This window comes from Rhea pennata, chromosome 3 (assembly GCF_028389875.1).
Source record: "Rhea pennata isolate bPtePen1 chromosome 3, bPtePen1.pri, whole genome shotgun sequence".
In the NCBI taxonomy this organism is placed as follows: domain Eukaryota; kingdom Metazoa; phylum Chordata; class Aves; order Rheiformes; family Rheidae; genus Rhea; species Rhea pennata.
Genome location: NC_084665.1, coordinates 64,208,509 through 64,232,977, shown reverse-complemented (window position 1 = coordinate 64,232,977; position 24,469 = coordinate 64,208,509). Strand labels below are relative to the sequence as shown.

Below are 24,469 nucleotides of genomic sequence, written 5' to 3'. Positions count from 1 at the left end.
GCTACCATGATCTTGACTTTTCTGAAGGTTAACTTGGTTGTTTTTGTTTGTTTATAGCTTTTAGCAGGAAGTTGAAGAAAAGGGGCAAAACCACTAGCTTATCAAAGATCTGGTGTTCTTAAAAACATCTTTTTTTGTGTATTGCAGTTTGTCTTCATTAGGCTCTGTGTATCTCTATTGCAAATCCTGGAATGCTGTGGTTGAGAGACTCTGGAATTCCAGAGAGCCATTTGCTCTCTTTCACACACTCTATGAGGCAGCACTTGACCAGGAAAAAACCCAAAGAAGTGTGCTATTACTTGAATGCAGTAACAACAGAGGGGAAAAAAAAAAAGGCAGCCTGCCAGCTCCTATTGGAACATTTTTTTCTTCTGGGAAATGGAGGAAGTAGGAAGTCAGAAATACAGAGAAAGAAATCAGAAGTCATATTTGTAATGTTTGACCAAGCATCTTAGGCTTCATGATTAGACTCTGTTCAGAAGCAGTAGAAACTCCAGATGAAAATTTGCTGTCTTTTCTGTTCTGTTCTGGCTGCAATTGTGCAGGCAGAAATTGGAGTAGTATGTTTTCTGTGGTATTTAAGTGAGGGAGGGGAAAATGTCATTGATCATAAATGCAGGACATTTTTATGTAGATGATATTGTTACACGGAGGGAATTGAAATAGACTGTCTTTGCTCAAGAATATAGAGACGGCTGCTGCTTTGGTGATAAAAGACTAGGTGGCATTTGTTTTTTTAACTTACCTGAGTTGCAGAACTGCTTGGTTTGTGAAATTTAGCTATCAAGTATGTCAGTAATGGTGTTATATTCCTTATTTACCTGAACAGTGTAATGAAGGTCCTCCTTTCTGTGCAAAAAAACATAAGCTATTTGTCTTTCTTTTCAAAGTCCTCTGCTTCCTGTTGCTCTACTGCCTATTGTCTCTTGTTCAGTTGCAAAGAAAAGATCAGTTCCTGCCTCTCCTAATGCTCGCAAAGCCAGCCTGTATTGCCTACTTGTTTTTCAAACAAGCAGCTCTGTGTATTCTCCCCATGTTGCCCCTCAGGCTTCAAAGCAACCCTTCAGAAATATCTGCCAAGCTTCCACCTTACTTCTTAACACTTGCTTTTGCAATGGTATCTGCAGATCCTTGAGGATGGTTAATGCTGCTAAGGTATTTTGACTATCAAACTGACTGCATAGTTTTGTTTCCTTCTTCTATCATTTCTGTATTTCCTTTAATGTACTTAACTTTTTTTAGCAAAGACTATTTTTTATTCTGACTGAGAGCTGGTACTTGTGGGCACTTTGATAATACAGGTCATGAGTAAGAGCTTGCATTTGTATTTAACACAGCCTTTAAACAAGCATTGCAATTAGCAAGCTACAAAATAGTTTTAAGTTATTAATGTATCGGTTTTATGTTCCACAGAAGCCCCTTGTGCTACTCCACTGATCTGTAGCTTTGGAAGGCCCGTTGACCTTGAGAAGGATGACTACCAGAAGGTTATATGCAACAATGAGCATTGTCCTTACAGCACCTGGATGCACCTTCAATGCTTTTATGAATGGGAAAGCAGCATTCTTGTCCAGTTTAACTGCATTGGCAGAGCAAGGAGTTGGAATGAAAAGCAGTGTCGTCAAAACATGTGGACAAAGAAGGGATATGATCTCGCTTTTCGCTTTTGTTCCTGTCGCTGTGGGCAGGGTCATTTAAAGAAAGACACTGACTGGTACCAAGTGAAACGAATGCAGGATGACAAGAAGAAGAAATCAGTGTTGGAGAAGAGCACAGGAAGGTCTACGGCAGAGCCAGCAGAAGAAGCCAAAAAGGGCAGGCCAGCCAACAAGCCACAGAAAGGCTTAAGTCATGATATCCAGCGAAGGCATTCAATGGACAGACAGAACTCCCAAGAGAAGGGTGTCATTAGTGGGGGCTATGCCATTCGTTCTCCGTGTGTCTCTCCTGGCCAGTCCCCACCAACTGGGTACTCTATTCTTGCCCCCACTCATTTCAGTGGCCCACGTTCTTCACGATACTTAGGAGAATTTTTAAAGAATGCTGTCCACCTGGAACCTCATAAGAAGAACATGGCTGGTGGGGGCATGTTCAGGAATGCGCATTTTGATTATGGGGCAGCTGGTTTGCAAGCACATCGATCAGGACACTTTGATGCCCCCGTGCAGTTTTTGAGAAGGCTTGATCTATCTGAGCTTCTTACTCATATACCCAGGCATAAATTGAATACTTTCCATGTGCGGATGGAAGATGATGCCCAAGTGGGTCAAGGGGAGGACCTTCGGAAGTTTATTCTTGCTGCTCTTAGTGCCAGCCACAGGAACGTTGTAAACTGTGCGCTATGCCACAGGGCACTGCCAGTCTTTGAACAGTTTCCGCTGGTGGATGGAACGCTATTCCTTAGCCCATCAAGACACGATGAAATTGAATATGATGTTCCCTGTCACCTTCAAGGTACAGGTTGTCTGTCAGTCATGTTAGGTCTCACTGACAATGGAACTGCTCTTTGTGCTCCCCTCCCACCCCATTTTATATTAGCATCCTGATTCTGCGTTTACTAAGCGATTTTGTGAAGCCTGATGTCACATCCAAATTATCATCCAGATTAGACTGAAATGCTTAGGAAGGAATTATAAAAAGCAAATGCTGTGTAGAAAGATGCATGCCTTGTGTTTAGTCTTACAACTAAGGGATGTCTCATCTGGGTTGTAGATAGACCTTAGGAAGCTTTTTCTGCCACTCTGTTGTGCAGTGTATGTGTACTGATTTATATGTTGTGAGTTTTAATCCAAGACATACATCATCCTTTAAAATTTAAGCATGCTGTACTGCAGCATGGATGAAAGTTCTGTTTGTACCACAAGCCAGTCATGCATCTCATCTTTTGTTAGACCAGTGAATATCAGTTTTGTTTTAGTGTGAACAGTATTTTTTTTATATGGCAATAGTCTGGCCTGTATTAATACAAGCCTAACAAAGACTATTCTTATGGTCTGGACCGGTTGGATGTATTAAAAGTAAATGTTTGTTATGGTGGGATGAAGTAGCAACAGTATAGTGGGGGGATCTAGACTTGTTTCCAAATTCCTGCCTGTTCAGAGTGCACCCTGATCATGTTTCTGCTGCATGCTGGGTTGAGATCAAGACATGTACTATTTTTCTTCTGGAGAAACAAACAGTTGTGGTCTGGGATGAGCTGCAGCTCTTTCTGGAAGTTTTTTTCCCAGACCAAATGATCAAGGCACAAGAGCACTGTGGTATACTGCAAAACACATCTGTCCTGCAGTCTGTTTGCAGCTCATGTGGCTAAAATACGTCAGAATATTAGTAGTTTGATTTACAAAAACATACAGTTGTATGTTAAAAAGCGTAATGGGAAGGCATAAACAACAGGTATTTTGACATATTAGCTTTTCTTCCTTTCAATAAAATTTGTTATATTGCATGCATGGTCATAATACATGTTATGTAACATTTCTTTGTTTACCAAACTTTGTATTTTTTTCCTCCTTAAATCGCTGTGCCCTAAGTCACTAAACTGTATTCATGCTAACAGTATTGTTTCTGTCTTACCTAATATACTTTAAAGAGAAGAGGCGATAGGCAAAAAACATATGAGCTAAAAAGTCTGCAGGATAAACGATATATATATGTGAGATAACAATACTTACTCGATTTTGCTGGGAGGCATGCACAACGTGCTTGTGATTTTATCGGTACTAATAGTTGCTTTAATAATAGTGAAACTATCACTTGTTAACTTTTAGCACTAAGAATGAAACTGCAGTTTTGTTTTTTTTTTTTAATTAATTGCTTCTTACCCATTGGAAGATATATCTGCAAGCTTGCTCAGACAAAATGTTGTGAATAATTAATTGTTAGAATTCTTAGCTCCTTGACCTGAGTAAAATGTTTTATTATCAGAAGTATGTTTTGAAATGAAATTAAGCTGCAAGGTGCCATTCCAGATGCTGTTTTCTCTTAGTAAAGAAAATAACCTTTATTTTGTTTCAGGCGTGTTTAAGATACCAGGTGTTTGGTTTGCTATACAACAAGGAAACTCAGAATTAAGCAGTGAGGGAATGTATATGCATTCCCTCACTGCAAGGGAGCAAGAGCAATGTATAACTTCAGATGAGAAAAAATATTTATTTTGATACACCAACAAAAAGCTTTTGTGCAGTGCAGTTTTTTGAAAATTTCCAATCTCAAGTGTTCGCTTAAGAAACAGAGCTTAATATATTTGCACTTCAGTCTCATCATATCACATTTTCCAGAGCTGAACACCTTAATGTGGAATAACTCAATTTTACCAGTTAATAGTTGCAAGTTTATTTTGTATATATACTTCAGGAAGAATCTTGTTTTTCTTCTAATTTTTCTCAAATATTTGGCTTTAAAAAATTTGAAAAACAGGCCAGTTAGTGTTAAAATATCCAGTGTAATCTAATCATAATTTGTTAAATTGTTAGTATTTTATTCCCTTATGTCCAGAAAAGCTACAAGATGTGTATGTTCTTGAAATAACAAATTATGATGTGTCTAACATTTTAATGTTCAAGAGCACAAATTGCAATCCAAAATAAACATTTATAATATACAGTCCTATTTTGTAGCTGATTTGTAACTGCATTACTTCTTAATTTTGTCTGGTATAGCAGTGCAAAATACGGTACATTATAAAGTTAGCTCTCCATGTAAGCACACATTTGATAGCCAACTACTAAACTGCAAATCAACTCAATTGCTACAAGTCAGGCCTAATCTAGATGTCAAATCTTTGTAATTTGTTTATGGCCTTTTGTTTTGTGTGAAATTTGGATTTTACATTGTTAAGTTATATAGACAAAATATTTAATTTTGAAGTCTGAACTGCTTGATTTTTATGGAAGTCAGTATAACTCATCTTTTGGAAGTCATCTTGCATATAGAACCTAAGTTCATGATAGAGTTCAATAAATCCATATTCTTGTATGGCATGTTAAAATATGTGTATATATAACATTTTATATATACACAAAAGTGCATATGTACATACCTAATGTTCTAAAATATACTCACTGTAAATGAGTGGTCAGGAAAAATTACATGAAAGAAGATTGCTCTTTTATCTCTTACTTTCTTCTGTGAGGAATATTAGGTCCTTGTTTCCCTCCTTCCTGGAAGATTTTGGCAAATTGTTACATGAATCTGTACCCAGCTTGCTAATAAGCTTCAGCACTTCTCCACGTCTTTTGTCGGGGGGGATGAAGGTAGGGGGCAATCTTGTAGTTGGAAGAACAGCAGAGTTATAGTCAGGTTGTATAGCTTAACCTGACAACTGATCATATAGCGTAACCAACTCCTTTTATAAAATACTTTGCCAAGGTCTACTAGCAAATGGGAGGGGGGAGGCTGATCTGTAATTCCTGAGTTTTTCATCCATGGAAAATAGCTTCAGTCAAGCCATATATATTTTCTACAGAGAAACGTTTATTCATTTTATCATTCAGCCTTTTAAAAAAAGTTATTAATAAGGCGTGATTTGTTTCACACTGACGGGCAAATAACACATTGCACGAAATGTCTGTTTTAATCTTCTGTTACAGTTTCCTTAAGAAATGTGTTTCCTGTCCACAGGAAGGCTTATGCATCTCTATGCTGTTTGTGTAGACTGCTTAGAAGGGGTTCACAAAATTATCTGCATTAAGTGCAAGTCCCGATGGGATGGAAGCTGGCATCAGCTGGGAACTATGTATACCTATGATATTCTGGCAGCATCTCCCTGTTGTCAGGTTAGTATTGTACATAAATAAGATTCATAAGATGAAATTCAAACTAATAGTAAATAAAGCAAAGGTTTGTGTTTCTATTCTTTCCCTTCCTTCCTGCTTCTTGTTCAGCCTATGCCTATAGATGCACTCCATTGCAGTTCAAGCAGTGAACTGAATCACTGTCCCTGAGTTTTAACTTACGAAGCACAAAGACTTATGGTTGGACAAAAATGAATATAATAGCCAGTGGTTAATATGCAGTTTTTAAAATAAAGTTTCTTCAAATGTACTCACAATTAAACCTAGCAGTGCTTGGGATGATCACTGCCAAATATCTTTGGCATCACAAGTAATTCTAGTAGTGTTTTAATGACAAATGCACACTTCTAGCAGCTGTTATATGCATTCAGGCCTCTCTTAGTTGCTCAAATTGTGTTCTATCATGAGATACTTGCAGCAAAAAAGCCATAGGAATGGAAAGCCTAAAAGAGCCTGCACTTGGAAATTACATTTTCTCCTTAGCCTTTGCTGTGACTGTGATGATGGTACTCTATCCATAGCCTGAATAAGCTTAGTTTTCATGTAATGGTTGCCTAATTTATACTTTAGCTGAGGAAAATCCAGAGCCTCAGGCTATTCCAGAGTAGACACATGCCTGAGGCATCAGCATCCAGAGTCAGCATCCAAGAGAGTTTTCCAGATGATCGGCCAAGGGGTGTTTTGTTGTAGAAGCAAACGATGGTAAATATCTATGGAAAAAGCGCCAAGGTGCCACTATTGTGGGAATGGGTCAACGGTCTGTTCTGGCTGTTCAAGAGTGGACTGTGGCCTTCAGATACATAGGTTTTGTTAACTGCTGGGTTAGGTGCCCCACAAATGTGGATTCGTTCATTCGAAGTGTGATCACTCCATGATATTGTGCGTGCTTTCTATAAAGCTCTGCAATCTCTTCATTTTCTACTATTGCTAAGTACCAGTAATCTTAGTTCTGAGTAAGCCTTAAAAAGAAGACAGTCTACTGCCCTTGTAGTTACAGCAGTGCAAGAGCAATCTAAAAGATACTCTTGTCAAAATGCAAAATGCGATTTAATTTTAAATTTAACATACTTACCAAAATGTATTGTTCACAAGAGAAACAGACTTGGTGTTACTGGGTAAAATGACAACTAATAGCAGTTATAACTTCAGATAGAAATGTTACCTCCAAATATTGTGCATCTTGAGATGACAATTTTTCCTAAAATAGGAACTTTAAAAGGTACAACACTGAGGCTGACTTACTAGCTTTGTAAAAGCCAGGAAATTTAAATCTGAATCACTTCTTTTGAATATACAAAACAAGAATTAAGGTCTCATTGTACGAGAACCTTAATAATATGATTAGTGGACAGTGTGACAGTACATGGTAAATAATAGAACTGAATACAAAATCATTATGTTTAGTGACTCTGATTACTGGATAATGCGTATTTTTGTTTCATCATGATTGTTACAGATGATTTTGTGCATACAGAGGGATGACATTAAACTATGCTATATAATTTATCTCCGAATTGCCTTGCTAATTTCTGTTTTGAGTGATTTCATACCTTATTTCAAAATATTTAATTGTACTTCACAAACATGCATGTACAGTAATTGAACTACAGCCACTGTCAGGAAGGTTGCTAGCAGCTAGCAGATGTACTGAACAGTAGCAAGGGGAGAACACCACTTTTTCAAGAAAACCATGCAAATCTGCATCTGTATTTTGTAGAATTTCTGCTGCTCAAGCAAGGCAGATGGCTGAGGATTTTTTGATTGGTTTATTTGTGAGTGTTGTCTTAACAGTGATAGTGCTTTCGTAGTTTCTTCCCTCCTCTTGCTTTTGCACAAGACAATTCATTGAATGAGTGTTGCCATAGAAAATTGTTTTGTTCTTTTCATGGAAGAGCTGAAGCTTTCATTAACATGTTTGACTGTGAGGTCAGGGTGCTGTCCAACTCAGACCCTGGCTGCTCATTTGTTGTCTTTGCTCTTGAACTCCCTTACGGTCTCAAATCTCTGCTGCTTCTCTTGAATATTGTAAGCTGCCTGCTGTGCTTTCACACTGCGTTTTACTTCCTTTACATCAAATGCCCCGGTTTTCTGCAGCCAGATGCCTTTTTGAGACTAGATCTTGTTTGTTTATTACTACTGTCCAAATCTCTGTCTGTCCTTACCTTTACCCTTTAATTGTTTCTTATATCTGCCCAGTTAGTGGTGGTCTTGTTTTGGTTGGATTTTGCAGAATAGTTTGTATGCTTTAAATGCTGTTTAGTTTATATAGCCTCATATGTATTGTAAATATTTAAATAAATACTTAAAGTGATACAATACCATGCCATGCTGATAAAATAGAGCAAGCTCTACATTTTTTAAACCAAAAGATTAAAATGCTTAAGTATTGTGCAGACAAATCATGTTCAAACATAAAATGAAACAGCTGCATTGCAGGAATTGCATGACACAAATGTAAAATTTCTCTTTGCTTCAGGGCTTCATTTATGGTTTACTGAGACAGCACTATTTATGCTAAGAACTTGAGGAATTGATTTAGAGATTAATCAGCGTCAAACAATCATATGAACTTATAAACTTTGTAATTCTGTACCTCCTGCCAGTCATGACTGGATATAACTTAGCTCCGGAATTTGGAAGTATACTAGGTGTTATTTCATATTCTTAGGATTTCTACTGAAGTATGATATATAATGATTCTCAGACTGTATACTTTTTAGAGTACTTACTAGAAAGTTATTAGCTTATAAAAACTTAATTAGTGGACTTGGTGCTAAAATCTAGCTAATTGTCTTCAAATGTTGCCTAGCAAAAATAGCAGGAGTTCATCATGGCCAAAACAGGTCACTGGGATGTGCTCTGTCCAGTTGAAGTACCCTGCTACATGGCCTCTTTTACAGAAAGCTGTGTGTAGCTGTGCTTTACCAAACCTACTGGCTCGCTGCAAAGGGAAAAACAAACATTTTGCTGTCTCTGGCAAGGTTCCGCAGTCTTCCTCCTCTGAACTGAGCTGAAAAGCATGCAGTGTGTCAAATGTTTAGTTAAATTAGATTTCTAAATTATTTTGGAAAGTTAATCTTAAAACTGGATATCCAAACCCTGGGACTTAAAGCACTTTTGAAGAGGCGTTGCTTAAAAGAGTTACTTGAGAAAAGTTTAACGTCAGCATAGCCAAATACCTACTGATTTCCACCAACCTTGCAAAAAGCTTCCAGGGAGGCTCTGTGAAACATTGTTTTAATGGAGAGTAAGCCTGTGAGTAAGTTACCAGCTGGGTAAGTAACACCCTCCACAGCAGATCGCAGTACTGCCAATCTCCTGATTTAATTTATTACAGGGCTAGAGGTAGGGTCTGTGTGTGTGACATTGTGACACTCTCTTTTTCTGTGGTGAGAAATGGAAGCATAATTTGTTATTTCAAAAGTATTTTTTACTTTTTTACAGGCTCGACTGAACTGTAAACACTGTGGGAAGCCAGTAATAGATGTACGGATTGGCATGCAGTATTTCTCTGAATACAGCAACGTCCAACAGTGTCCGCACTGTGGAAATCTAGACTACCACTTTGTGAAGCCATTCTCTTCGTTTAAAGTTCTGGAGGCTTATTGACGAAAGCTTTGCTTTAGTATTAGCTATTTTATGGGTATTTCAACTTTATTACATATCTTTTTATAGGATTCATTCTGTGATGAAATTAATTTCTTTTCTAACTGAAAGAGCAGCTTCTTTGTCTGTGTATATATTAATGTGTATATATACATGTTGTTAAAACCAGGATCCTCCTGACAAGATCCCTGTGAAGGCTGGAGGCAAGCCAATTTGATGGCCTTTGAATATATCCCAAGTGTGGGGTAAACTTCAGCTAAAAACGATTTGGTTTTATTTTTTGTATTGTTGTAATACAGTTTATAGCAAAGGCGTGGGGAGACATACAGGACAGAAAAATACGTCCAGTTGGAAAGCAGTTAATTTTGTAGGGTGATGTCCCTCTAGCTTGGTGGAAATGGGAAATCCTTGGAAAGAAATCATCCTGTTACTGTTGAATTCATTGAGTCTTTAACATTGGTTCTAATGGGAGCAGGAATGGCCCTAAACTGCTAGTCATCTTAGCAGGCTTTCTTTTAGGTTTCCCAAGATAGGGTAAACTAAGATACTGTGACAAGTGAATGTAAATCTATGCCAGAAGATGCAATCTTGAAATGAATTTTTTGGCATAGCGTCTTCCTGCCATGTGTGTTTGATGCGCGTTACCCTCACTGACGGATCATACGGCAATAGTACTGCTTCCACCAGTGTTGTGATTATAGCAGTCAGGTCAACTGTTTATACCAAAACAAGCTGGAGATGTTAAAATGCTTTATTTAAAGGTATTTCTTCACAGATATTTTAAGACTTTATTGTGATATGTGAGAGGAACAGGTTGAACTGAATGGGAATGTGTTCATGTGTGTCTGCTGGGGCTGAGACTTGCTTCCTACTGCAGACTGGTGTGACTGGTTTGTAAAGAGAACCGTAAAGTGGGATCTGGACCGTCAGAGCTGTAAGACCTGAGAGGTACTTAGTATGAAACTTGGCATTGATTTTTAAAACAATGAATTGTTGCACCTTTATCTTTCAAAATTATGTAAGTCCAAGATTTAAAAACTTATAGACTATTTAAAAAAGCAAATTTAGTGTAATTGCTTTCTACATGCCTATGTGCTCCATATAAAAAACTGTGCATTAGACAGTGCATTTGTATCAGAGGTTGGCCCTGTAGACTCTGACAATATTGTTTCTTGGCTCCAATTTCTTACTTCCCTAAACAAAAGTTTTAAAATAGGTCATTTGTCTTTTACTTGGCTTCTCAAGTCGTTTGAGATTTTGATTTTTTTTTCTTTACTCCACAATATATTTATGAAGTGACTGTCCACTCAGGAGGTACAGTTTTTATTACTTTTCAAGAGGTGGGATTGTTTTTTGTTTCTTTTTAAGTTGTGAGACGCTATTTTAAAACAAATTATGTTTTTTCCCAAATTAGAATCTTGAATCTTAAGATATGTTGAAATTATGGTTTTGAAAATGGCCTCTGCACACCCTGGGAAAGAATACAAAAAAATCGCAAGCCAAAAGGTCTTGCACGTGCTGAATTGAGTGTTATGCTTTCTGTTAAGAAAATCTGCACATAAAGCTTGAACTGAATATCCATGTTTCTGTGTGCATTAAAAATGCCAAGTTTACAGTTTTATTTCCTGGCTGTCTTTACTGCAGAATTAGATCCTTTTAGCATTAGCCACTCTTCAAATAATACGCTGCACAGAGGGCTTATATGGCACAGATCAGTTACTGTTAACTTGAGTGGTAATGTCCGTATAAGCCAGCCAACTCAAGTCAGTAATTTTGACATGTGGATAGGACTGGACTGTCTATCTCATACAGTTGCACTGGTGATGCACTCCTGGTCTGAACGACGATGTTAGCAGCTGCTGACTGTGATAGCCCACACTGCTAGCACTCCGCTTGTTCTGTCCTCACTGTTTCTGTACTTGTTTTTATGTCTACAGCATATCCGTGGCTTTTTGTGCAAGCTTTTTGGTTGCTTTTTTGTGCAGTCTTTTTGGTTCCCTACTGCTTGTAACAGTTGTGGGAAAACCTGTTTCCCTTTAAGGTAAGTTACCGGAAGAACTTCTAACACTGTTCTAGTAGGGCTACTGCAAACTAAGTTATTCCAACCCCAGGGACAGCAGAAGCAGCGCTGGTCTGTAGGAGGGACAGCTAGCCCACACGTACCTGGACTGGAGGAAGAGGTGGCTAGCAGAGAAAATCTGGTTAGCTGTGCAGTGTAGACCTTCCTTACGGAGAACAATCAGTTAATAATTTGAATTAATTCTGCAGGGAAGATGTGTCCGTCAAGTTCTGTGGTACATTCCAAAAATCTCATGGAGTTCAAATAGTTAACAAAGTCTAGAGCTGCATTGCCTGCCAGTACCATGAGAGCCAGTTCAGATATACAAATGGTAGATACACAAAGGACTATTGCAGTGGTATTAAATCACATAGCAAAATGAAACTCTTGTAATGAGAATAATAAAAGGAAATGTATATAACTGATATTTTAATTTGAGTGCTAGTCACTCATGCCTTGAGTCTAGGGTATCAATTCCCACATATCTTAGTATCTTACATGGATAACAGCATACTATACCTTTTTTTTCCCCACATTTGACATGGACAGTTATCACCATGCAGTGTACATGGTGGTGGAGAATTGAGATTGAAATCTGGAATTCTCCTAAATACTTGTTCATTTGCCCCCCCCTTTTTTTTAACTATAGCTTAGTTATAATTCTGTTGTTTAAGTACTTAGATGCCTCTCCATGTGTGTATATATGACAATCGAGAATGAGTGGAAGTGGAAAAAAGGAATTTGTCCAGTTTTTAAAAGCACAAGCATATGAAAGATTGTACAGAATCTTCAATTCAAAACCAAGAAGCAGACTAGGAGAGTGGGGGAAAAAGCAGGTTTAAATTCCTAACAGTGATGAGAAGTTTTTATGTACAAATCTACACAAGAAAAAAATCCAGTTCTCAATTAACTTTTTCTTTTAATTCTGCTATTGAGCCGTAGCTAATGCTTGAAGAAATGCCTATCTTCTTGCAAAACATTTCTGAGCTGGAAGCTAGCAGCACATGTAGTACAGTAAAAATGATCCATGATGGAAGCCATCCATCTTTCTGAATTACAGAAAGATTCTTTTGAACTTTCCCTCTAAAGCAAATTGTCCCTAATTTGTAGAGAACACTTTCTCGATTTCTTGCTGATACTGACAATTGGTCTCAAGTTACTGCAAAATGCAGTATTTTTTGTAACATCCATATGATGCCAGTCAAGTAGTCAGGCCCTTTCTTTGGCCATAGTAGTTTCAGCTGGGCTCTTTATAAGTACAAAGGCAGAGTTAACTCCTTTGGGCCTTGTAGCTCCTTAATATAAGAGGTTAAACTAGACTGCAGTTTGTTTTCTATGCATCTTAATGAGCACTGGAAATAATCATGGGCTTTTAAATGTATCAAAAGGGAAATGTTTTGTCTAGATAAGGAGCTGCTTGCTTTGTTTTGCTAAAGTTTGCTCTTCATTACCTTTCATTTGTCTTATGCTGTGTGTTCTTTTTAGTCTGGCCTGTGGTCAGATTAAATTGTGCCTGAAACATGTTTTGTAAAACAGAGTACAGTCCTCTGGATTTGGAGGTTCATTCTACTCTTCTTAAATGCACGATACTCCTGGTGATAGTAATAGGAGTTGCATGTGCAGATGCTTTTATTTCCAGTAGTTTAATATGTTTTCCATAGGAGAGGCTTGCATTTAGATAGACTTAACATTTTGGATGTGTAAATGAATTCATCCATCAGTAGGACATTTAAAAGTAAATTTTGATAACCATAACTAACACAATGGACATCTTTTAAATGCTGATATGTAATTTGACATCTGTCGAGGTGAGAAGGCTGAATTTCTTGTTCTATCTAATGCGTCATTAAAAACTACAATGCTCTATAGTCCTGTAGACTATTCTGTAGTCTATTTGCATTAATTTGTTCAGTAGTGAGGACTATATTCATAAATAAGTTTAGATGGGAAAATAGGGAATATGTCTGTGAGGAAGGCATCCAACTCAGTTTCTTTATTTTCATGTACTCTTCATTTTGTCGTACCAGGTAACCAAGGAAAAACATGTTGTTGAAGGCCACTGTTAAGAAAACCCCTCAAAAATATTCTTGTCCATAAAGGTTTCTTGTTGAGACATTTTTGGATTGCACTTTTGCAGAAGGAAGAATATGTACATACCAAATGAATGTTGATGAAATTAAAATAATTGGTTATGATATCATTTGCGTGTGTTGTTAGAAAATATTTTGTTGTGACTTCTCTGTATTAAAAAGTAATAAATACCAGACAGCTAATAATGTGAGTTCTTCTTCCCCCCACCGTCTATTAGCTTGTTTCTTACACCTGCTCTTTACAGAAAGGCTAGATCTATTCATCTTCACTATTAAAGGACGTGGTGAAATCAGTTTTTCAGTGTCATTTAAAATGAAGCTTTGATGTAATCATTTTGAAGACTGCTATACTAAAAGCGTGCGTGTGGCGTGTGCGGCATGTCCCCTTGCAAAACAGGGGTCTGGTTCTATGGGTTGATGTTGGAAATGCTCTTGCTGCAGGATAGTGTGCTGTGTAAGAGTTGTGTTTTGGGCAGGCTCAGGAACCAGGAGGGATAAACAGGGGACAGAATGGCAAATCTTTGACTTCAATCTGTTAATGGAAACATGCCCTCTGGTGCCTGAGAAATATCAGAATGGAATCTGTGTAGGAAAATGCAATGCAGTAGTGCTAGACAAAAGGGTTCCCCCCTTTTATGACTGAACACTTCATCTCTGAAGCCCTGTTGCAGGGGAGGGAGCCTCGAATTTTTGCTTCCTGGGTAAGGTTTTCTGCAATTTGACTAGTCATCTAATCACGTGTTTTAGCAAACCTTTCTACCTAAACTTACAGCAAGAGTTTTCAGCTTTTGAATATTGCTGCAGAGAAGTTCAGGAAGGATGTAAATGTTCAAAGTAGTACAGATTTGCAAAAGGTAAAGCAAATACTACCATGAATGAAAGAGGGACATAGCTCAAAGGAGTGGATTGGGATTTGGAGGTTGGAAAAACACTTTAAAGAGCTGACAGAAGCTATTTGTATTTAATTTTGGAAGCAGATATGGTGGCTGGGAAACCTTTAAGTTGAAGAGCTGTATATTGTGATAATTGTGAAAATCACTCTGGATAGCTGCTTCTTAAAATAAGAAGTAAAGATTTATTTATGAGGTAGAAATATGAATGAGTCACAAAAATCAAGTAATCACAGGTGAATGCTATGGTTCCATTTTATGTCATTTATATTTTGTTAAAGGGGTCTTAGGTCATGATTTAAAGCTTAAGCCAATGTCTAGGTGGGAAAACCAGATGAGCACTAATATGAAAGGGAGCCTGTTCCCATAGCTTGCTTACTGCAGTCTTTACCACTTTTTTGGGAGGTGTCTATTGCTGAGTACTAAACTGCAGAACTTAAGGTTTGATTTGGTGTGGTAATTGCTGTGTTGCTAAAGGAAACTGAATAGCATTGAGAGAATATGGAGGAAAGAGAATCACAGAAGAAAAGCTTTTCAAGCTATTACATGATACAGTGTGCAGTTAAATGGGGGTGGCACAAGGCAAATTGAATTAGAAGCATGCCTGGGCTCATGTTCCTGCTGGAGGCATCCCTGTTTGTGTCAGAGGAGAGGAATGAACTATTCTGGCTGCATATGTATGTGGGCGAGTGTACCTAGAAATACATGTCCAGGTTTCACACAGCTATATTCGCGTTTGATTTGCATTCTGACAGTATTCTGTGAAACAACTTCTCTTCGTTCTGATGCTAGTAAAATCTGGCCATAAAAAATGAAACCTGGTTTCCTGTTAAGGCTGCAGCTGCTGCATTTTGTCATTGACTTGATACATTAGTATTTTTTGGCCTTAAATACATGCATTAGTCATTGGGGTTTGCTACGTATTCTCTGCTTTCAGTGATGTCCAACTAAGATCAATGGGACATGTAGAGAAATTACAGCTGCTGGTATAGCTCATTAATCCAGAGAGACAGCCAGTGCTCACGTGAGTTAAAACTTGCAAGGCTATATCAGCTGCAGTGGCATTCAGGAGTAGCTCTCAAACTGTGTTACATTTTCAAGAAGAAATTTGTTCCTTCCTCTTCATGAACAAAAAGGTTTCATTTTTCTATTGGACCTGCTTGGAGTGCTATATATTCAAGAGTTTATATCTGACTCCCTTACATAATGTAAACCTGACACTACTCCCTTTTGTTTAACATGCACTGCATTTGGTTTCTTGTGAGAAAAACGTGTGCAGATTACATCCATCTTATTGCTTCTGTGTCCCATTTTCCTGGCTACATACTCATTTAACAAGCAGCTCAGAAAAAAAACAAACAAACAAAAAAAAAAACAAACAAACAAAAAAAAAAAAAAAACAACAAAAAAACCCCAAACCCCAAATATTCTCCAGCAGGATCTTTTCAAAATAAAAATCTTGCCAGTTATCCAGACAGAGTTAAAACATGACAAATCAGCACTGCCCTTTGTGTAATGCCTGCATGACTCTTACTAATACAAGAACTGTGAAATAGAGTCTTTGGAGATAGAAGGTAAATCTGGCCATAAAATCAAGCAAACTTGAACAGTAATATAGAATTGCCAAATAATTCAGTCTTTCTTTTGTATCAATGTCTGAGCTTTTAAGTGAGTTGGGCTCCAACCTAACTAATACCTTGTTTGGAATGTGATTAAGTAGCAGGCTCAATTTAATTGCTTGAGACTTACTCTAAGAAACGTCACTGCTAGCAAGTTAATTGTATGGTGTTCACAAACCTCAGAAGCCCCAAATGACAGCCTGATACTTTTGTATTTGAATGTTTAGAAAGCATAATTCTGTTAGCGAGAGACACACAAACCTTAGTTGAGGATTTTCAGCGGGTCTAAGCTTCCTTTCTTGTGTCACCATACAACCTGCAGGCAGACAGTGCTTCTGAGACCTCACACAATGGGAAGATCAAGAAACTGAATCAGAGTCAAGGATCAATATTTTAATAACAAGAGTTTTTTCTTTAAAGCTTTGTTTAAATGATTGCTATGGTTACAAGCTCTGTAACCAGGATAGTCTAGTTACCCAAATAGTAATTGAGTTTAGCTTGCTTTTAATCTCAACTTTCTGCCAAAGAATATATTGAACTATGTGGGAGCCTTTCCTCACCATTGGGTAATCTTGCCATTCTGTGTAGTTAGTGGTAGATTAACTGGCTGAGCAGATGGCAGAAAGATAGCAGCTGAAGACCTTGGCATACATTGATGAAGGACATGAGAATCTAATGGTTAAGAGCAAAATACTGCACAAGCTGGAATTCACTGTTTAGGTCAGTGCAACAGCAAGATTTGTTCAGTGTACAAGTCAAGTGCCTAGCAAGGGCCATTTCACAGAATCACAGAACATCTGAGGTTGGAAGGGACCTCTGGAGCTCATCTAGTCCAACCCCCCTGCTCAAGCAGGCAGCTTTTGAATATCTGCAAGGTTGGAGACTCCACAGCCTCTCTGGGGAACCTGTACTGGTGCTCAGTCACCCTCACAATAAAGAAGTTTTTCCTCAAGTTCAAACAATTTCCTGTGTTTCAGTTTGTGCCCATTGCCTCTCATCCTGTCGCTGGGGATCCCTGAGAAGAGTCGGGCCCCATCCTCTTTATACCCTTCCTTCAGATACTTATGCACGGTGATAAGATCCCCCTTCTGCCTTCTCTTCTCCAGGCTGAACAGGCCCAGCTCTCGCAGCCTCTCATCGTAGGAGACCTGCTCCAGGCCCTTCATCATCTGAGTAGCCCTTTGCTCAACTTGCTGCAGGAGCTCCATGTGTCTCTCGTATTGCAGAGTCCAGCGCTGGACACTGTCCTCCAAATGCAGCCTCACCAGGGCTGTGTAGAGGGGCAGGATCACCTCCCTTGACCTGCTGGCAATGCTCTTCCTAATGCAGCCCAGGATACCTGGGTCTTCTTGGGCCAATGCTGGCTCATGGTCACCTTGTTATCCACCAAGACTCCTAGATCCTTCTCCACAGAGCTGCTTTCCAGCAGAAAATAAGGGAATTTGTACTAGTGCTTCAACTGAGTGCATGTACGTCAGAAGTTCAGAATGCAGATGGTATTGAGACTAAGCACTGTATAGCTTAGTCTAATCACGTTTGAGGGATTTCTTATTAACAAGGAATTCTTATTCATTAATAAGAATTATAATATTCTTATAATGAGGAATTAGCTTCATAAATTACCTTCAGAGCAAGAAAAGAATCAGAAATCTGATTCAGAAAGTGAAATGAGGACATTTAGATAAGACATGCAGAACAAAAGAGGTGATAAGAGAACTAACATTTCCCTTCCGCTTCTGGATCATGTACAAGGGCAAATGATTAGAGGGAGACGTGTCATCATTTAACAGACTGGGGGAAAGATGGAATTAGGATTTCAGTCAAGACAGGGAGAGGTTCAATCAAAGCGTTTGATTAATAATTTACTTGCAAAATGAAATTTGGCTTGGGTGGAACACTGTTGTCAAGTACAAAGGACTTAATTTGATCTATCTTTCCTGTTACTGTAGTTAGATTCCTTATGAGTCAACACATGTAGTATTAGGCACAGCTCCATGCTCAAGAGGGGAGTGAAGTTGTTGCGTTTTATTCAGATTTTGCTCAGGAACATGACTGTACTCTGCTGATCTCCAACTCTAGCATGGTTGTGTTGTTGCAGTGTTACTGAAGTTTATTATTTATGCGGATTTTGGTGTGCTCAGACGAAAATGTCCTGGCAAGGGAGGAGTGCTGGCTAGCCCAGCCCTGTTCTCCTCCCAGGACGTGTGAGCATGCCTGCTCTGTTGTCTGGCACACCTCACTGCTGCCAAGTCTGTGCAAACACACCTATACCTTAAACAGCTGGACTTTCCAGACCAAAGTGTTATTCATGTTCTTTCCCTTCTGCTCATAGCTGTTTATTAGTGGAAACTTAGATTTATGAGCCAAGGCAGAGAAAGTGGGCCAAATTTAAAAGTGTGTAATCGCCAGAAAAAGTAATATGTAAATCTACAAACTTTCATTTTCTTACAGTTGTTTTGACAGAGTGATCTCTCATGATAAATGTCCGTGTGAGAACTTGCACTGGTTTAACTGCATCCACTGGGAAGTGGAAAAACAGGAGCAAGACACAAAAACATCTGCATTGCACTTCTGAAAATCTGTAGTGTGGTAGGAAGAGACTCAGAGGAAGCCTGACTTTCCTCTGCACTACCCTAAGTTGCTGTGACTGCACTGGCTACGTACTGCATTGGCACAGTGGAAGGTACTTCAGAGAGGCTCCTACAGCCCGTAGAGCAACGTTACAAAGCACATTAACTTACCCATAGCGTCTTACCTTGCCTCTGGCTTTTGGGACCAAGTGGTAGGCACCTCACAAGTGCCTACCGCACTTGGTAGTTAAGTATTAGTTAAGTTAATTGCTGATCATCAGGGTAATAATGTGCTGTGAATTTTACCAGAGTTACTTCAATAGAAGATTTTAAAACAAAACTGTATAGCCAACTGACTTCAGAACAGTTGTCCCACATTTATTGTTTAGACTTTGCTGATTGGAGTAGCCCTGAGACATGCTGTATAGGATGCATTTCCTACAGTGGCTTTTCTGTGATAGGCTCGTGTGACAAGACAGACAGTCTTTACAAGCCTGATAGTGTCTTAACCTTTGGGAATTAGAAAAGTCTTTTGCTTTCGCCCCTCCTCTTGTTATATTCAACATGTATGCATGTGCTTTAACCAAGTTCTCAGTGGTGCTGCCTTTTTGTTAATCTTTGTAACATTTTGTCTGGAAAATAGGAACAGAACATGTGGATGAGTTCCTATGCCTGTATAAATGTTATTGTTAACAATTACTACTCTGCTAAGGACATGGATGGATTTGTCAAATCCTTGGAAGAAGAACTTTATCTAGTGTAAGAACTTGAGTTTATGAGAGTTAGAGGCTGGATAAGTGACTGTGTGCCACAAACCCTGTTTCAGCTGCAGCTGGGGTGATTGGTTTGCATTCCCAGCTGATCCAGACCCACCCACCTATTTGCCAAAGATTGCTCCTCTACTCTACTGTGGCACAACTCCCCATGTAATCACCCACTGATTAAAGTCAGGTCAAAATGGTTTGAGTTTGAATATTTCATAACTAAATCTAAAGTCACTGGATGCACTTTCATCAGCTTGATTAGGAAATGAGCAGTTATGTTGGCAAAGTCAGTGGGAATTTAAGCTGTGATGGAGTTCATGGCAAGACACAGTGAAGAGCAGGGGTGGATGAATGAGGAGCAGTAGTGCTCCTCTTGGGTAGCAGCAGCTGGAGCAGGAGGCGACGGCTCGCTCCTGCAGTTCGGCCCAGTTTCTGGGCTCCCTTGCCATGAGATCAGCCTGGAGATGGGAAGACTTGGGGGGAACAAACTGTTGTCTTCATCTAACAATGGGATGCTATGGAGAAGACAGTGGTGCATGTGGCAGGGAGAGAGACCATGGACACAGGCTGCACCAAAGAAGGTTAGACGGTTAGAAGGTTTCGTCTCGTTAGACAAAAGAAAAAATTCTTCACTGTGAAGGTACACATATGAGAGCATGTGTATGTGAGAGTGACAGAGCACTGGAACAGGTTACCCAGAGAGGTTGTAGAGTCTCCTGTGGAGGTATTCAAAACCTGCCTGGACGCGATCTTGTCCAATGTGCTTGAGCAGAGGGTTTGGACTAGATGATCTCCAGAGGTCCCTTCCAACCTCAACCATTCTGTGATTCTGTACTCAAACAGGGGAACAAGTACCGAGAAATGCTTTGCAATCTCTGTCTTTGGAAATACTCAAAACTGACAGTACAAATACTGTGCAACCTTCAAAATTGTGCAAACTTACTTAGAGGTCCTTACCAACATAAACTGTTTTTTACTTCTCATTTTTATGGTGTTTTAAATTAGATCAAAGTGGGTAATCCTACAGAGAAGTAAATGTTCATATGCAAGCTAGCACTCAAAATAACCAGCAACCAAATTCAGTGTTTCAATTTCCATGCAGGAAATTAAGGCAGAAAGAGAATTGTTTTGTGCAAGGCATAAAGTCCCAAGAGCAGAGATTATAACACAAAGGTTGCAGATGTTGCAGATGCACAGCCTAGTGTTCATACCATCTCTCTGCCACTGCTGTGTACCAATGATGACATGGGAATTACCAGGGCATCGCAAGGATCCCAGCTCCTCCCTGGGGAAGAAGAGCACTAAGTGAAGGAACAATGTTCAAGTTGTACTTTCTGCTGCTACTGCTGCCTAGGAAGCTGGATATTTTATTTTGGATATTTTATAGACATAGTATAACATATACATATGTTACATTAATATATTATTAAGATGTTAAAATGGGATATGTTAATTCACAGTTAACTGTGGATGAAGCTATATTCCATCAAGAGTTTGGTTAATGGCAGAAACTATTCTGCATGCGCAAGGTCAATATGATCTTTTATGGAAGGAGATATTTAATCTCCTTTTTGGGCAGCCAGCTGAACTTACCATGATGTAGTATACAATACTTATAAATTCAGGTTATTTTCATCCGGATTTTAAAATGATGCAGATGGATTTAATGATTCTGGAGATGATAGGTGAAGAGGACTTAGGCACATGCAGGGAGCTGTGACTAAGGTGTTGCTTGTAGTGGCAAGTACACCTCTGACCCTACTTCATGTTGCTGCTTCTATTGTCACACTATTCTGAACAGACTTTCTAGGTGTTTGGAATAGCACAAGTCAAAAGTGTAGCTTTGTGCAATGATCTAGCAATCAAACAGCACAAACTTAAATCCAAAATTTGTCTCCTTCTGATGTAATCCAGATGTGACCCTGAATTTCAGGAGTTAAGGCTGCATTACCAATTAGAAGAAAAGGCTGCTTCCAATAAAAATTGCACGGACCATACCTTTCTTTCCTTTCTTTGAAGCAAATGTCTAATTTTCTTTCAATTACATTCAGCATTTGATGTCAGGGAAAGATGGATTCTGGGATATTGTGGTCTACAGACATTGTTGTAATAACCTTTTGCAGTCTAATAAGCAAATAAAGTTACTCAGTACATTCACATTACTGAGGAAATTTGCCAGTTAGAATCTGCCAGAATGACTAGGAAGATAAAAATAATCCTTAAAGTTTGAGCAATCACTTTGCTGCTGAACCATGTTCTCATGTTTGAGAACCCATGGTGTCTGTATCAAAAATGATTGCTTTTACTTTTTTGTCAGCAAAAGGCATGATACAGAGTTCCAAATGGCAGAGCTGGTCATTATCACAGTATATTGTATGCTGTAGATTCTTTATCTTATGAGTAGAGAATCAAATTAAGATTTAAAGTATAACTTTTACTCTTCAAATTTTGTTTTCAGTCCATGAGTAGTGGGCATTTCTGCTAAAAAGATAATGGAAACGCTAGCATTAATTTTGAATAGCATTATGCTCTAGAGCTAACATCCAAATAAAATGAATGGATTCACATCACTCAGCTATATGTATTTATCTCTTTACTATATAGATTCATTTAAGAGCAAAGTACTGATGAAAATTTGATTAGCACTTATTTTGACGAGAATTTAGCAATAGTTTCATGAGATGCTACTGTAAGAAATCAATTGAATTACTGAAATGATCTGAGTTTAAAATAGCCCTTCTTGGTGGGGAGTATTTTTGGCCTGAATCATTTGAGTGACCTGGCACTCAATGCAGTTGCACAGCTGCAGCATCACAACCAAGAGGGCAGTGGGCTCAGCGCCTGGTGGGAGTGATGCCTTGAACTGAGAGTAGGGTAAGTCATGCTACCGCTAAAGCTGGCATTGTGTTTTTAATTCCATGGAAACTGGTGGAAGCATCAGCAAAGAGGTAGCTGGTTAAGTTGATGACTAGCACATCTTGACTATCCCCTTGAGACTTAAATTTAAGATTTTTTTGTGTGCATAATTGCTGTGACACTGGAGGTGTTTAGCTTGTGAGTTTGATTTTCAGAAACCAAACCAACTCACAGTTTGTAGGCTGAAGCTTTCTGGTATTTGGTTACCTTAGAGCATAGTGATCACCTAAACAGAGAAAAGCAGAATTCCAGAAAACTGACAATTCTCAGCAAGTGCTGATTTTATAAAAGCTATTGCTTTCTTTTTTCTGACAACACCCTCCACAGGAATCGTTTGAAAAGGGGACTGAGCATTATAACACTCAACTTCAATGTTCCTGACACGTGGTAAATCACAAAATGATAAAGCTGGAAGGGATTTTGAAAGGTTCATTTGAACTGTCAACAGCTGTGTGAGGTCTGGCTTGCTCTGTATGCCTGAGTTGCACAAGCTGGCTCCCCCAGCCATTTTACCCCCGTGATGCAGTGCCCAGCCCTGTGTCCATGGCATGATTCACTGAACATGCAAGTGTGGTGGGATCTCAGGAGGCCTTACCTCAGTCCCTTGGAGCCTAGTGTATAGTCTTTGTCATAACCAGCCCAGGCTGTGTTGTAGGACATCTTTTCCCTATGGCTGCAAAGGCAGCCGAAGATGCAGCCTTGGCTGTGAGGTAGCTTTTTTGGCCAAGAAAACTGCTGAGCTTTGCATACTGAAGGTAATGTGAAAGAAGAGTGATCTGCCAGAGCTCTTCATAGCCTTTCATGGCCTATGAAAAGACTTTGGCTCTTCTCAGCTCCCACACCGAATGAAACATTAGCATGCCAGCCACATTGTAAACCAGTATTGGGACCTACATGAACAAAAATTAGTTCACTTTTTTGCAATGTTCTTCTTCTGACAGATTAATCCCCAAACCTACCCACAGCTGGGTCAGATGGGTGGGTGAGAGCACCAAAATAGGAGATGAGGCTGGGATGCACAGCATAAGGAGGGAGGAGGACTTCTTCAGTTCTAGCTAGTCTTTAAGAACATAAATCTGCTCTGCTGGTCACACCATTTGCTTCTGGTCCAGTATGCTGTCTTCACCTGTGGCAGATAGGAAGATCAAACTTAGAAACTTTTGAGATAAAGTAGTATGTGAGCAGAATTTTGATATAGCTGAACTGACCTGGTAGCTTAGAGCTGACAGAAAGAATATTCCCACTTTATTTGTCAGTGCTCAAACGTGCTCGAAAATAATTCACTTTTCCTTAGCTGGATTATTTTTCTGTTGGCTTAGTGAGCTAAATCAGTTCATCAGTGAGTCTGACAAGCACCAGAGCCAGTGCAAGAGAAGGAATGGTCTGCAGAGCTGTAAGCTGGGGAGACGAGAAGACTTTCCTGTTACAGTGACAGTGAGCTGTTGCAACAGCTCAAATTATATTGTCAGGCCTGACCTAAATCTTGCATGAAATGAAACCTGAAACTAATCAGATTTTGTTCTATTTTTAACATGATGTATTCAGCAAGCTGCAGTAAGCAGAATAGGTTTAGACTAGTCACTGGATAGGGAAAGCCTGAGAAAGAGCGAAGAGCTGCAGGAAGTGAGTGCAATAGTTCAGGAAATGGTTTTCTGTCTTTGATCCTTTTTGGGGAAAGGATGTTATCTGGAACACTAGAGTACTTGATGTTTGGATGAGCTGCAAAGCTGAAGCCATGGCCACTTGTGGTCAATAAAGATTGCTTTTTTGGCACTTTCCCCAAAAGTAGGTTTATTAAATGCTATGTGTTGGCCAGATTCTAACTGAGTAAATGCCTACTCTCTCTCTCAGAGTCCCTGAAATATCAGCTGGGTAAAATACTCACTTCACAGAAACAGAGGACTTGCTAATGGTCTGGTAATTCAGTACCTTGGATTGGATTCTCATTTGATGTTAATGTGAGCACCTCAACTGACTCCAAAGGGGCTGCTCTGATTTACACCTGCAAAGAGCTGGACCTTTTTTTTCTGCTGATGACAGTACCAGAGTTATCAGGGCAAGATACAAAAAAAAAAAAAAAAAAAAAAGGCAATTAGGGAATAAACTAGTCGTTGAAAAAGTTTCTATTATGAGACAATTAGTGGTTGGATTGTGCTCTGAAGG

The 24,469-nt window shown here is 39.0% G+C and overlaps 1 protein-coding gene across 2 annotated transcripts in view; it reads left to right on the top strand.

Moving 5' to 3' along the window:
• The window catches only part of HECA (hdc homolog, cell cycle regulator), a 46,492-nt gene that overhangs the window by 13,058 nt on the left and 8,965 nt on the right, over window positions 1-24,469 (top strand). The window contains exons 2-4 of one of the 2 annotated variants that reach the window (XR_009957937.1): window positions 1,414-2,454; window positions 5,620-5,774; window positions 9,237-9,435. Coding sequence is in view for 1 of the 2 variants with exons in the window: in XM_062572465.1 (XP_062428449.1) it covers window positions 1,414-2,454; window positions 5,620-5,774; window positions 9,237-9,401 (1,361 nt within the window). In the remaining variant the exon portion in view is untranslated. Of the gene's footprint in view, window positions 1-1,413; window positions 2,455-5,619; window positions 5,775-9,236; window positions 13,841-24,469 lie in introns of those variants that run through there. The other variant, XM_062572465.1, reaches the window with a different exon arrangement.